The 12,340-nt window shown below is 39.1% G+C and overlaps 1 protein-coding gene across 1 annotated transcript in view; it reads right to left on the reverse strand.

The window, feature by feature from the left end:
* Positions 1-1,330: 1,330 nt before the first annotated feature.
* The window catches only part of swap70a (switching B cell complex subunit SWAP70a), an 89,786-nt gene continuing 78,776 nt past the window's right edge, over positions 1,331-12,340 (reverse strand). Inside the window, exons 10-12 of the mRNA XM_052029395.1 lie at positions 8,787-8,985; positions 5,854-5,950; positions 1,331-4,912 (exon numbers count right to left, since the gene is read on the reverse strand). Of these exons, the coding sequence (XP_051885355.1) occupies positions 4,800-4,912; positions 5,854-5,950; positions 8,787-8,985 (409 nt within the window). The 3' untranslated portion in view covers positions 1,331-4,799. The remainder of the gene's footprint in view (positions 4,913-5,853; positions 5,951-8,786; positions 8,986-12,340) is intronic.

Below are 12,340 nucleotides of genomic sequence, written 5' to 3' on the forward strand. Positions count from 1 at the left end.
GTGCAGGTATGGTTCAGAACATCTATCCCTTTATTTCCTGTGCTTAACTTAATTATTTATTCAGGATCGCCTTTATGTCCTATTCTGTTACTTTGCCATCAGTTTTCAATACGAAACCTTGGCAAAGGTTTCCTGAGAATATTCAGTAAATATTTACTGCATTTCCACAGTCCATGATAGCTTCAAACAAATGAACAAAGAGGAAACCTCAAAGCACTTAGTAAGGGCTCCCATTCTGACAACCATTCGATGATTTTACCTGGGAAACATATGCTCGTAGGTGTTAGGTAACTTCTGCTTATCCCCCCTGTGGGAAACATATGCTCGTAGGTGTTAGGTAACTTCTGCTTATCCCCCCTGTTGCTGTTTGGTTCCTATCAGAAGAAAACATTTTTTTTTGTAAAAGCACACAAACGGATTAAGGCACGTCGGATTTGTTCATGCAGAAGTAACTAGGCAGTATCCGCTGAAGTGTGCAACTTCTTGTCATTCTCCCAGACTTGCAGGTATGGAATTAGTGAAATTCCAATGATGTGTTAGAATTCAATTACACACCTTCACTTTCCAATGCTTGGGAAAGGAAGTGGCGAGATTGGGGGGGAGTGGGGGTGGTGAGGGGGAAGCACTGGTGGCAATATTATTTGTTAACAGTCAAGAGCCATGCTGAATATTTGATGTACATCTTTATTTTTGAACTAATCACTGCTTTGATACAGACTTACAAATAGTTGCAGAAGTGTCAGCTTGCCTGCAATTATACACTTTAATTCAAGCATGTTAACAGTAAAATGCACAAATCAGTTCTTATTTGTATCTTTAACTATTAGGTGAGTGTTTACACAGATTCTATCATTTCAGCTGATCTAAGAGCAATACAGCAAACAACTGGATTCCAGTTCTAATCAAGGAGCATTCAGTGAGAGTCAAGGAGTAATGGAACAGAGGCCCATCACAAAGTTAAAAAATTAATCTAAAGTGAACATTTTTCCTTTCCAAAATTATTTTCTTTTACCAAAGACTAAAAATCTTATTGATTAATTCGCAAATACTGTAACTTCAAGCCAAGATACATATTTCAGTAAGAAGCATGTTACAAAAGTTATGCATTCTTACTTTCTCTACATTTATTCAAACATGTTGAATTTCCTTAACACATCTCTACATTGACCTTATATTAATATAATTGTAATTGTATTCAAATCCTTTGCTCTTTGCACACCAATTGAGGTACACACTGAGGCCTCAATAAAAATCCTTCAGGCATTTTTGAATTTTTTTGTAACAGGCAAGTTTCCCCCTCCTCACCCACCCACCAACCCCCCCCCCCCCCCCCAAGGAACACTGCCTAACTCTCCTTTCCTTTCTTGAAGGCCCTACTTGTTCTGAGGTACAGTATCAAAGATCGATGTGGCCAAGTAATATATCAAGGTGGCCACTAGTTATGTAAGCTGACAGTGAGTTTGGGGTAACTGGGAGTCCTGGATGGCGACTGTGATATTAACACTAGGGAAATGACATTTCCCTAGAAATTGGATGGCTCTTATTTTTGGTATGCTGAAACACATTTACTGCTAGCTCCCAGTTGGGTTTCCCCACATACAAAGAATCACAACGTTGACAAAAAAAAACACTGAAATGGCAGGAGGGTGGATTATACTCAAAAACAACCATGGAGAGGGGACCTGCATGCTTCATGATAGGACCTCACCAAATCTCAAGCACCTCCTGACACTTTGCTGCACAGCATTCAGAGAAAGGCATCAACCCTTAAAGGTACACTTGGTATGGCTGCCAGGCAGCAGCAACACACACTTTGGAGTAGTGAAAAGCAGCAGAGTAGAGGGAGACAATTCCCATGATAACTCAAAGGCAAAACATGGTCAAAACACATGCTGGGAGGAAGCTCCTGGGCATCATGGAGAGGGCCTGGAGACCTGCCAGGTCCACCGTTAGAAGAGCCTGGTAGGCCTGGTCTCCCCCAGGAATAAGAACCACCACACAATGGAGCCACGTTGAAAGAAATTGCATGATCACACAAGGCATGTCTCAGTGATCTGCACACCAGTTCACCAAGAGAAAATTCTTCTTGTGATCCATAAAGACCTGCACATAGAGGAAGTGAAAACTTTTCCTGTTCACAATGTCCTGGCTACTGAGAGGAGGTGTTGTGGACATGAGTGCCATCAGTGGCCAACTGTACACATGGAAGGCCAGCAGTGCCAGCAGATCCCAGTGCCTTAAGTGTTCCTTGCTAAAATCAAAATCACTGAAATCACTTTCTTCATGTATACATTGCCTGGATGACCTCTCTAATGCACTGGTGACCATAATGACACTCCAGGTAATTGTGTTCTGCCAGGAGTTTTACTACTAAGGCTAAATGCTGGAAAGAAACACTCCCTCTGTGGACCTTAGAAGGTGGTTGAGTGGCCTGCAAAACTTCTAAATGTGACCATTCTGGTCCACTGATATCAGTAGTCCCTCTAACGAGTAGGAAAAGCCACAGAATAGCACCATGTGCTGCACTTCTACTGAAAATATTCCACAACAGCCCTAAGTTGAAGTTTTTTCCTCCAATTTGTCTTGGTTTAGGCAGAAATGGGCATGATGTGAACAGTGACATTTTTTGGTGCACGTCTGATGATGGGAAAATATCAAGCGCACTTTAGCATCTACTGCGTGGTCATGCCTGCTGTGATTTTACTCAGAAAAAATCTCCAGCACAATCTACAAGTAGTTAAGGCAAAATTGGACCACAGAGAGCCCCAAAAAATGTTTGCTATGCAATAGAATTTCTAGACTATTGATTTGCTGTTAACATAGGGATTAGGGAAGCTATAAATTTAGGGGTTGGGGAAGCAGAAGGAAATCATGCTCAATCTTGCGATTATTTAAGTCTTCAATGAGAGCACCTCTAATAAGATGCTCAACAGGAATGAGAACTCTGGCCAATTGTTCCTTGCACAATATAGTGATGCAGGTGGCCACCTTGGAAGAGATCAGCTAATTCAGCAGAGATGATGGATGTAACCTGGATTCCTTCCTGATATAAATGAGATAAACATGCTGCTTATTTCAGTGTGCCTTGAATCCCATTTGTTCTGGTCATTGGGGTGCATCAGTTGACTTTACTGCACTGCCATTCACCTCACTAACAAGCAAATTAACCTGACACAATATTAGCAACTCACATGGCTTCTGGCAATACAAATCTTCAATGTAATCATTACAACAAAACTACACTGCTTGTGTGAGATTTTGGGGTAAAAATTCATTTGCAACTAATGACGTTTCCTTGCACACCAGCTGCTTTGACCTCCTCTGCCAATAATTTCTTCAAAATGATACTTTCAATAAATGAGCCATTTTTCAGTATTTTGATTGGATGTTATTCCTCATTCTGTGGTGGCTTTGTCTCACGTATGTATAAATTTCAATTTCTTTCTGTAAAAGCAACCATGTGCATGCAATCCAATTATCTTAACAACAAAACTGTTGAGGGGTAGACAATGGTTAAAAGAATAAATTACATACAAATCAATCCTTCAGAACCTCTTGGTGGATGTGAATAGAATACAACAGCTTCACTTTTAATTGACCAGAGCATCAGTTCAATCAAGGAGTATTCAATAATCGTAATACATCATTTCATAAAATGCACAAGCAATCAACTGCAATGGACAGACTTAGTTAGCATTCACTCCTAATATGCATTTAGACAAAAGGAAAGACACTTCTATTATGTTAAGAGCCAACTTAAAAACACTGCTTTTTATCCGCTAACTTCAACTATATAGAATAACCTAAAAACTCTTTTAAGAAACTCTTCAGATCAATAAATCAAGTAAACTAAGACGCTCAATGTGATTTACTTTAAAAGATAACAAATAATGAATCACTGTACAAATATCTGCAATTCAGCACTTTTACTGGAGGACAATATTTTGCACATCTTCAATGCTTACAACCTCTGGAAAATATTCTGACTGGCTTTCAATTCTGTATCAGTTATAGCACTCACTGTCATCAATCTGCCTCATTCTCTTCATGATCTTTTCACTGACACATCCATTTAAAATATATGCAAACTTAATCCTAATCCAATCTAATCATTTTAGGATTTGGAAAGCATTATACCGTTAAGGTAAATAAGGAGTGCATGGCCAAAAATATCTAAATAGAATCTGTCACCTTAACATCTTGGTAAGAGCAATTTGAGATCCTGATGATTTAAACAGAACATCAAGCACCTGACTATATATTACCACATCAGGGTTCAACGACTGATGACATGGCATTGTGATTGCACAAGCATCCAACCAGTGAGAAGTTACATATAAAGATGTAGGATTTTCCCATTTTCATGCCTCCATGAAAAAAAACATAGTTCTATAAATGAAATCCATCATGCAAGCTTACTTCATCTTGTTTCAAAATTACTCAACTAAGCCAACAGAGTCATATTTGGCTCGAAGTTTCCAGTGTAAATGCAATAAAGGAGACAAGCAAAAAAGAAATCTTTTCAAACCTATTGCATAAATTACAGAATGTTGAAGCAATCAGGACATTTATTGAAAAGCCTAACAAAAATACACGTTAACTTCAAATATGGACCACCCTCCACTTTGGTCCAACATACATTTGGACGCAGAATATTAACACTTTAGTATAAAATACTTTGTTGTCAAACCACTACTGCTTCCACAAAGAGTATGTCCTTGGCACTTCCTTCCAGTGTGTAATCAGGTGATCATCTGGCAAAATACAGTCCAATATTTAATATGTTATGAGATGGAATATTACTGTGTTGCTGTATTTTTTTGTTTCTGCCAGTTCTTTTCCCGGAGGTCCAACTCAGCCTTTGTGAAGGCAGCTGGTCCCCAATTAGTGATCAGCTGAGGGCCCTTGGAACCTACAAGAATTAACAAATATTCAAAATGAGCAATTCAATGTACAGGGCAAAAATGACTTTAAAATAACTACAATAGTACCAGCTCAGTATTTTCCATAATTTTGCAAAGAACACTATTAACTTTCCTTTTGATTTACTTTCCTACTGACAAATGCTTCAGATCTCTATTCTAATTTTCTCCTCCACTGCAGTTTACCTGGTCCTAGCTATCCAAAATTTAATCGATCATATTGTCAATATTAACATTTTGCAAAGTATATTAAATCGAAAAGAATCCAAACACAAGACAACAATGAATCAGAAATAAAGTCTCTTAAGAATAGTGGTTCCTAAAAAATGTCTTAATGGTTCAGCCAGGGTAAAGTTATGCATCAGTGTGCAATAAAAAATGAATAATAAGCACAATTTAAGGCATCTGAGTCAATTACAATAGTGGTCGTTTATACCACAAATCCAGATATTTGCAAATGAGGTGACATTGAATATAAATAATTTAAACTGATGTCTATGATCAGGTCTTCAGACATCTTACTTCAGGGGAGAAAACAGATTACAGACTATGCATTAGCTTTTCATTTTAAATATCTTCAAGAAAAATCTTTTTCTAACCTCCATATTCCCAATTTGTCACTCAATGGTGAACCGGTAGGAAGATGAAAATTACAATACCTGGTCAAGTATAAAAACAATTCAGCAAGGTATCGTTCACTGGAATGGTTTACAGAAACGAATATAGCTGGATTCTTTGACATTACTCACTGTATGCAAGGATAACCAATGGGCACCTAGACAGTGACTTGCAATGAGTAAGTGTCCAGTGATTTTTATTTGGGTTTTACACTTGCATAGATGCAATATTAAAAGCTTGTCACTGGTTACGTGTGTGGAAGATACTATTCTAACAAAGAGATGCTGTTTGATAATTACTTCAGTTTCCTTACCTGGCTGTATAAGTCGGAGCAATCCTTCATGTTGTGCCACCTTGTCCTTCCAGTTCCTTGTCTTACTAGTCGCCAACTCTAATTTTTTTGCCACTTCCTGTTACAAATTTATCAAGAGTTGAATCAGTTTGTGGCACTATTTTATTTATTATATTTTCTTTCTAATTTTATTGCTGCATCTTTCTCTCAGCTTTAAGCTCCAAGGTTTCAGTCATTTCTGTAGCTTGTCATTCAAGAGCTCATCTGTCAACTTGACAGTGCATATTGCTGAGCTATTTGGTCTTGGGGAGCATTAATCGACAAAGAGCTGCTTCTTATCTAAGATTTACACTCATGGATGTTATGTTAAGATCAGGAACTTACCAATTTCCCCTTCTTGATTCAAGGACTTTGGTACCAAGTCCACCAAGATCAGCTAATTACCACAAGCAGGGTAAGTTAATGGATATTTTGCAGTAATAAGTCTTCCTTAGGAGGCTGCACAGATTTGTAAATATCTGATAGGACAAGCTCAGCTTGTGAAAACTTTGCTGTTCCAACAGATTCACAAAGCAGTGTCACTGTCCTGCCAGTGGGCACCTACTGCTCTCGCCTGCATACAAAGTTATTGCTAATTCTATTTCTCCTTCACAACTAAAAAGACATTACCCATTGTAAGCCTTGCTCTGAACATTCAAAATCTCCCAAGTCACTCCAGCACAAGAACTCTCATCAGACCACAGTCCACAAGAAGACAAATAAAACAGGGCAACGTGCATCAGGATTGGGGGCTGGTGGAGGGAGGGGGATGGGGAGGAGTGTGATAATGGGGGACTTCCTACTAGCCTGAATCATATCTTACACAAAGGAAGGTGACCGTGGCTGCTGAGGGCATCAGCTGAATCCCAGGGCATTAGCTAAACACTCAAAGCTTCCATCAAAAATGCATTTCCATCCTGACTTGAAAATACATTACTGGATTAATGTCCCACAAGAACTAGGGGACATAGCCTCAAGATTCGGGGGAATAGATTTAGGATGGAGATGAGGAGAAACTGCTTTTCCCAGAGAGTAGTGAATCTGCGGAATTCTCTACCCAGGGAAGCAGTAAGGGCTACCTCATTAAATATATTTAAGACACAGTTAGATAGATTATTGCATAGTAGGGGAATTAGGGTTATAGGGAAAAGGCACATAAGGTGGAGCTGAGTCCATGGCCAGATCAGCCATGATCTTATTGAACGGCAGAGCAGGCTCAACGGGCCAGATGGCCTCCTCCTGCTCCTATTTCTTGTGTTCTTGATTAAACTCCAAGAAGTATCGAACAGCACCGTGGGCCTACCTTCATCACCTGCACTAGAGTGATCAAGGCAGGAAAGATGTGGGACCACTTGAACCTAATTCTTCTCAAGCTTTCTTGGGCCCTTATGTTGTCTACATTTTACCTACAACCTTCCCCACCCTCATGAAAACCCTGCCCCTCAGTTTAAATTCAATTTGGTGCCTGAATGTATAAAACATCCACAGCAGTAGACTCAATTGCACCAATAATCATCATGTAAAAGTTGAACTGAAGACACAATGTCTGAGGTAGGGTTGTACAATTTCAACATTTGGAATTTCCAGTTGAATGCAAACCTTTAATCAATCATCTTCTGTCCTTCCAGTGGCAGGGTGGAGATAGGGGAGAATGGGGTGAGGAGAAAGGATCATGTTAATGTCATGAGGAATGTAACACTGTACACAAGGAAGAAATGGTACTATAATGCAAATTGGATGCATTTCAGAGTACAGTACATGTCTAATTTACGACAGGGCAGAGGCACATTTGGAAATAAACAGACAAGGCTGGACTAATGATTTTATAGCCACCAACATGTGTACATTGCAAGTGATGTTTCCTCATCATATGTCTAAATTGGCTGAGAGTGATTATCTTAATTTGTTAACCATGTCCTTTGTTTGTATAACAGTATCTACATTCCAAGTTCAGAGTGAGATTTGATATGTTTCCTAAAATCTACAGCACGTTTGAGCAGGGAAAGGGAACATTTTGGGTGGAGCAATAGTCTACAAGGAGAGAGAATTCATGTTGGTTCCCAAGTTATTTCTTAACTGAAGCAGTCCAAAACCAATCCCATTAATCTGCTCTCTCCTCATGATGCTTTAAGTATTGATCGAATTTTCCTTTAAACAGTATTACATGTACAAACATTGACGTTATATATATTAATCTGTATTAATTCGAAAACTAATAAAAAGATTGAAAAAGAATTTTCCTTTAAACTGTGCAATGGTCACTTACCCAACAAACCTTGGTGACAAAACTTACTATGCTACACAAATCTTCTGTGTCAGCAAAATTTTCTTAACCTCCTCCCACCCTTCCTTTGGAATTTTAAGTTGACCATTCTTTGTTACCGATTCCCCAACCAATAGAAATAATCATGTTATTCACTTCATAAAAGCACTAATAATTTTTTTTAAAGCCTTCATCAAATCTTCTCTGCTCAAGTGGAAATAATCACAGTATGCCAAATCTCACATTATTTTACAATTACCCATTCCTTCCATCACCATAGTTAATCTAAACTGTTTGCTCTGGTGTTCTATTACAAAAAAATGTAATGAGAATGGGAATTTAATTAAATAAAACTCAGTAGCAGTTTCACATAAGGTACATGTTATATATCAATTGATCTTTATATTTGACACATAGTAAACCAGATGGCTAAGTTTAGAAATTGACTGTATTTTGAAAAATGTGCAGTCATTTTTGGATGGCACCAAACTGGAAAACCAGAAGAAACAAATTTAATTGATTCAGCATTTTATGTTCAACAACAAAACAGAATGTGTTGATCAGCATTCAAGAATTAGAAACTTAGTGTGACATATTAGGTGACTGTAATTTTCCACAAGATGTTTCCTAACCTAATGTGTTACCATCTTACCCCATATTGCTCAAGAGCTTGCTTCCTCTCCTGCTCAAGCTCTTCCAGTTGCTTCATCGCCACTTCCAGTGCCTGATCTTTTTTGGCTCTCTCATTTTCTAGTTCTTGCTTTTCTGCTTCGGTCATTTGGATAGTTTGTTGTTGCTGTAAGTGAAGCTTCTCCAAATCCTGTCGTTTACTGCACTCCTCTTCCAGTAATCTATGTCAGCACACAAATAAAATGATGGCAAGATTAATAGCATTCTGGTTTAAATCACTCGTGGTAGGAATAATGATCAGTGCGACTGTGTCCTTCCATAGTGAAGGGATCCTGCAATATAAAACAAATCTGTTATCCAGCGAGAAGTAGCCATTAAGAGGCATCGGTTGTGACTCCATTGTGAGTACATTTGCCTCTCAGTTGGAAGGTGGTGAGTTTAAGTCTCACTTCAGAGAGTTAAGTGTGAAAATCTAGGCTAAACAATTCAATACTGAGAGTGTACAGTCTATTCAGATGCACTAGGCTAGATAATGGATTATGTTGGACTTTTCCCCAAGTGCAATATGATCCAAAGTGGATCAGTAAGTCACAAAAAGGCAGCTGTGATGTTTATTGCCTGGGTTAATGGTGTGCCAAAAAATTTGATTAGGTTCCTCAGTTGTGTTTGCATTGGTCAGAAGATTTATATACTTGATTACAACATTTCATGCGACACATTCCTTTTGGAATGTTGCATGGAAAGTTGAATTACCATGTTCTGGGAATGATCACTAATCAAAGTTCATTTCTGAAACAACTATATTTTATTAACATTTCAATGAGGTACATGCCTTGAATTAGCTTTGCATTCAGGCCTGACTTTGCATGGCATCAACAGCATCCCCAACCCCACCAAATCTTGATCATCCCTTGGCCCGTATCCGCTCAGAGCCCCAATTATGCACTCCTGCACTTACTGACCCCAAGGTCCAACCCAACTCCAGTCCACTAATCAATCATTTCCAACTACTCCCACCTATCCTCCAGGCCCTCCAAGGTCTATGATCTGCACACAATACCACCTCCACCCCAGACACCGTCTTTGCTACTTAACTTTATACCAATACACCCAGGTCCCAATTGGTTCCAGCAGCATTAGCATTCCCCAGCAGCACATCTGGTTCTGGAAACATGCAACTGACTTTTGCGTCATGCTGAAGTCCCAATACCTTACAACAGCATGTTCTCCAGCATCTATGTCACTTTCAGATGAGATGTTAAACTGAGGCCCTGTCTGCTCTCTCAGATGGATGATAAAGATCCTGTGACAAAGAAGAGTTGGGGACTGATCCCCAGTATCTAGGCCGATGCTCCACTTTACTGAAATAGATCTAGTCATTATAGCATTGACATTTGTGAGAGCCCTTGTGTGCAAATTATCTGTTGCATTTTCTACATTACAACAGTAACTACAGTTCAGAAAATTCTTCAGTAGCTATAATGTAGTTGGGGATGTCCTGAAAGATGTTACATAAAAATGCAAGTCTCTTCCTTTCTTTTCAGTTACACATGAAGTTTTTTGTTAATAGATCTGTATCTTTTTCAGCATATCCTCTTGTATGATACAAAATAAGAACAGGAATAGGCCAATTGGCCCCTGAATCCTGCTCTGCCTTTTAATGAAATTATGGCTGAGCTGACTCTAGTTTCAGCTGCACATTTCTATCTTCCCATGGTAACCTTTCACTCCCTGGTTTACTAAGTATCTAGTACCTCTGCCTTAAAAATATTCAAATATTCTGCTTTCCCTACCTTTGAGGAAGAGAATTCCAAAGACCCATGATCAACTGAAAAGAGGATCATCTCCCTTCATTTTCAAATAGTGATCCCTAGTTCTAGATTCACTCATAAAGAAAAATATTTGCTTCACATTCACCCTATCAGGATGTCTCAGGATCTTGATGTTTCAATCAAGCCCCCCCCCCCCCCACTCTTCAAAACACTAGCAGATACAAGCTTAGTCCATCCAATCTTTCTTCATAATACAACTTCTCCATCCCAATATTAGTCTAGTAACCCTCCTCTGAACTGCTTCCAACATCCTTCCTTAAATTAGGAGACCAATAACACAATATTCCAGAAGTGGCCTCACCAACGTCTTACTTCACTGAAATAAAATCTCCCTATTTTTGGTATTGAATTCCGCAGTACCAAATGATAACTTTCTGTTGGCTTTTCTAATTATTTGCAGTACCCTCATACTGGCCTTCTGCGAATTATGCACTGGGACACCCAGATCACTTTGCATGTCAGAGCTCTGCAATCTCTCACTATTTTTTCTTGTTGAGTGGTCAATTTCACATTTCCTTTTTTATGTTCCATCTGCCTAATCTTTGCCCATTCACATTACCTATCTATATCCCATGATATCCTCCTTATGTTGTCTAACTTACTTTAAAATTTACTTCCTACCTATCTTTGTGTCACTTCCAAATTTCGCAACCAGACTATCAGTATCTTCATCCAGGTCATTGTAAAAGTTGAGGCCCCAGCACCAATCCTTATGGCACAACACTCATTACATCTTGCCAAACAGAAAAAGATTAATTTGTGCCTGCTGTCTTGATTCTATTGGCCAATCTTCTATCCATGCCCATATATTACCTTATACACCAGGAACTTTTATTTTCCTCAATAATTTCAAAGCCTTATAGAAGAGTTCTCCAAAATTAACCAATCTTATTTTTAAGGTGATTATTTAAACAAGCTTCTGCTGCTGGTTATGAGAAAGAAGCGTTCAAACTTCTGCCATTCTTTACATGAAGAAAAGTCCCGATATCTGAACAACCTGACTTTGACGTTGAGATTATATCATTATGTGCTGGAATCCCCTATCAGTGGAAAAGGTTTCTCATTAACCACCTAATCAACTCCTTTCAAAACATTAAAACCACAGTCATCGATCCCCTTAACCTATTATATTCCAAGGAGTGCAAACCTAGTTTGCATAATCTTTCCTCAAACTCATTTGATAACATTCTAGAGAACCAATGCTGCACTTCTTCCCAAGCTAATTGATCCTTTGAGATGTGATAGAACATAGAACAGTACAGCATGGGACAGGCCATTTGGCCCACGACATTGCGCTGATCTTGAAGCTAATTTACACTAAATGTCCTCCTCCTGTGTATCATCCATGTCCCTCCATTCCCTTCATATTCACGTGTCTACCTAAAAGCCTCTTAAGCTCCACCAAGCTGCCTGTTTCCACTACCACCCTGGTAACTCATTCCAGGCACCTAACAGTCTCTGCGTAAAAAATTTGCCTCTTATGTCACCTTTATACTCCCCCCCTCTAACCTTAAAAGCATGTCCTCTGGTGTTTGATATTTCTACCCTGGGGAAAAGATTCTGTCTACCCTTTCTATGCCTCTCATAATTTTAAAAACCCCTATCATGTCTCCCCTCAGCCTACGACGCTCCAGGGACAACATCCCAAGTTTGTCCAACCTTTCTTTATAGCTCATACCCTCTAATCCAGGCAGCATCCTCAAAACCTCCTCTGTACCCATTCTATAATGGGGCGACCAGAACT

Source organism: Pristis pectinata, chromosome 14 (assembly GCF_009764475.1).
Source record: "Pristis pectinata isolate sPriPec2 chromosome 14, sPriPec2.1.pri, whole genome shotgun sequence".
NCBI lineage: Eukaryota > Metazoa > Chordata > Chondrichthyes > Rhinopristiformes > Pristidae > Pristis > Pristis pectinata.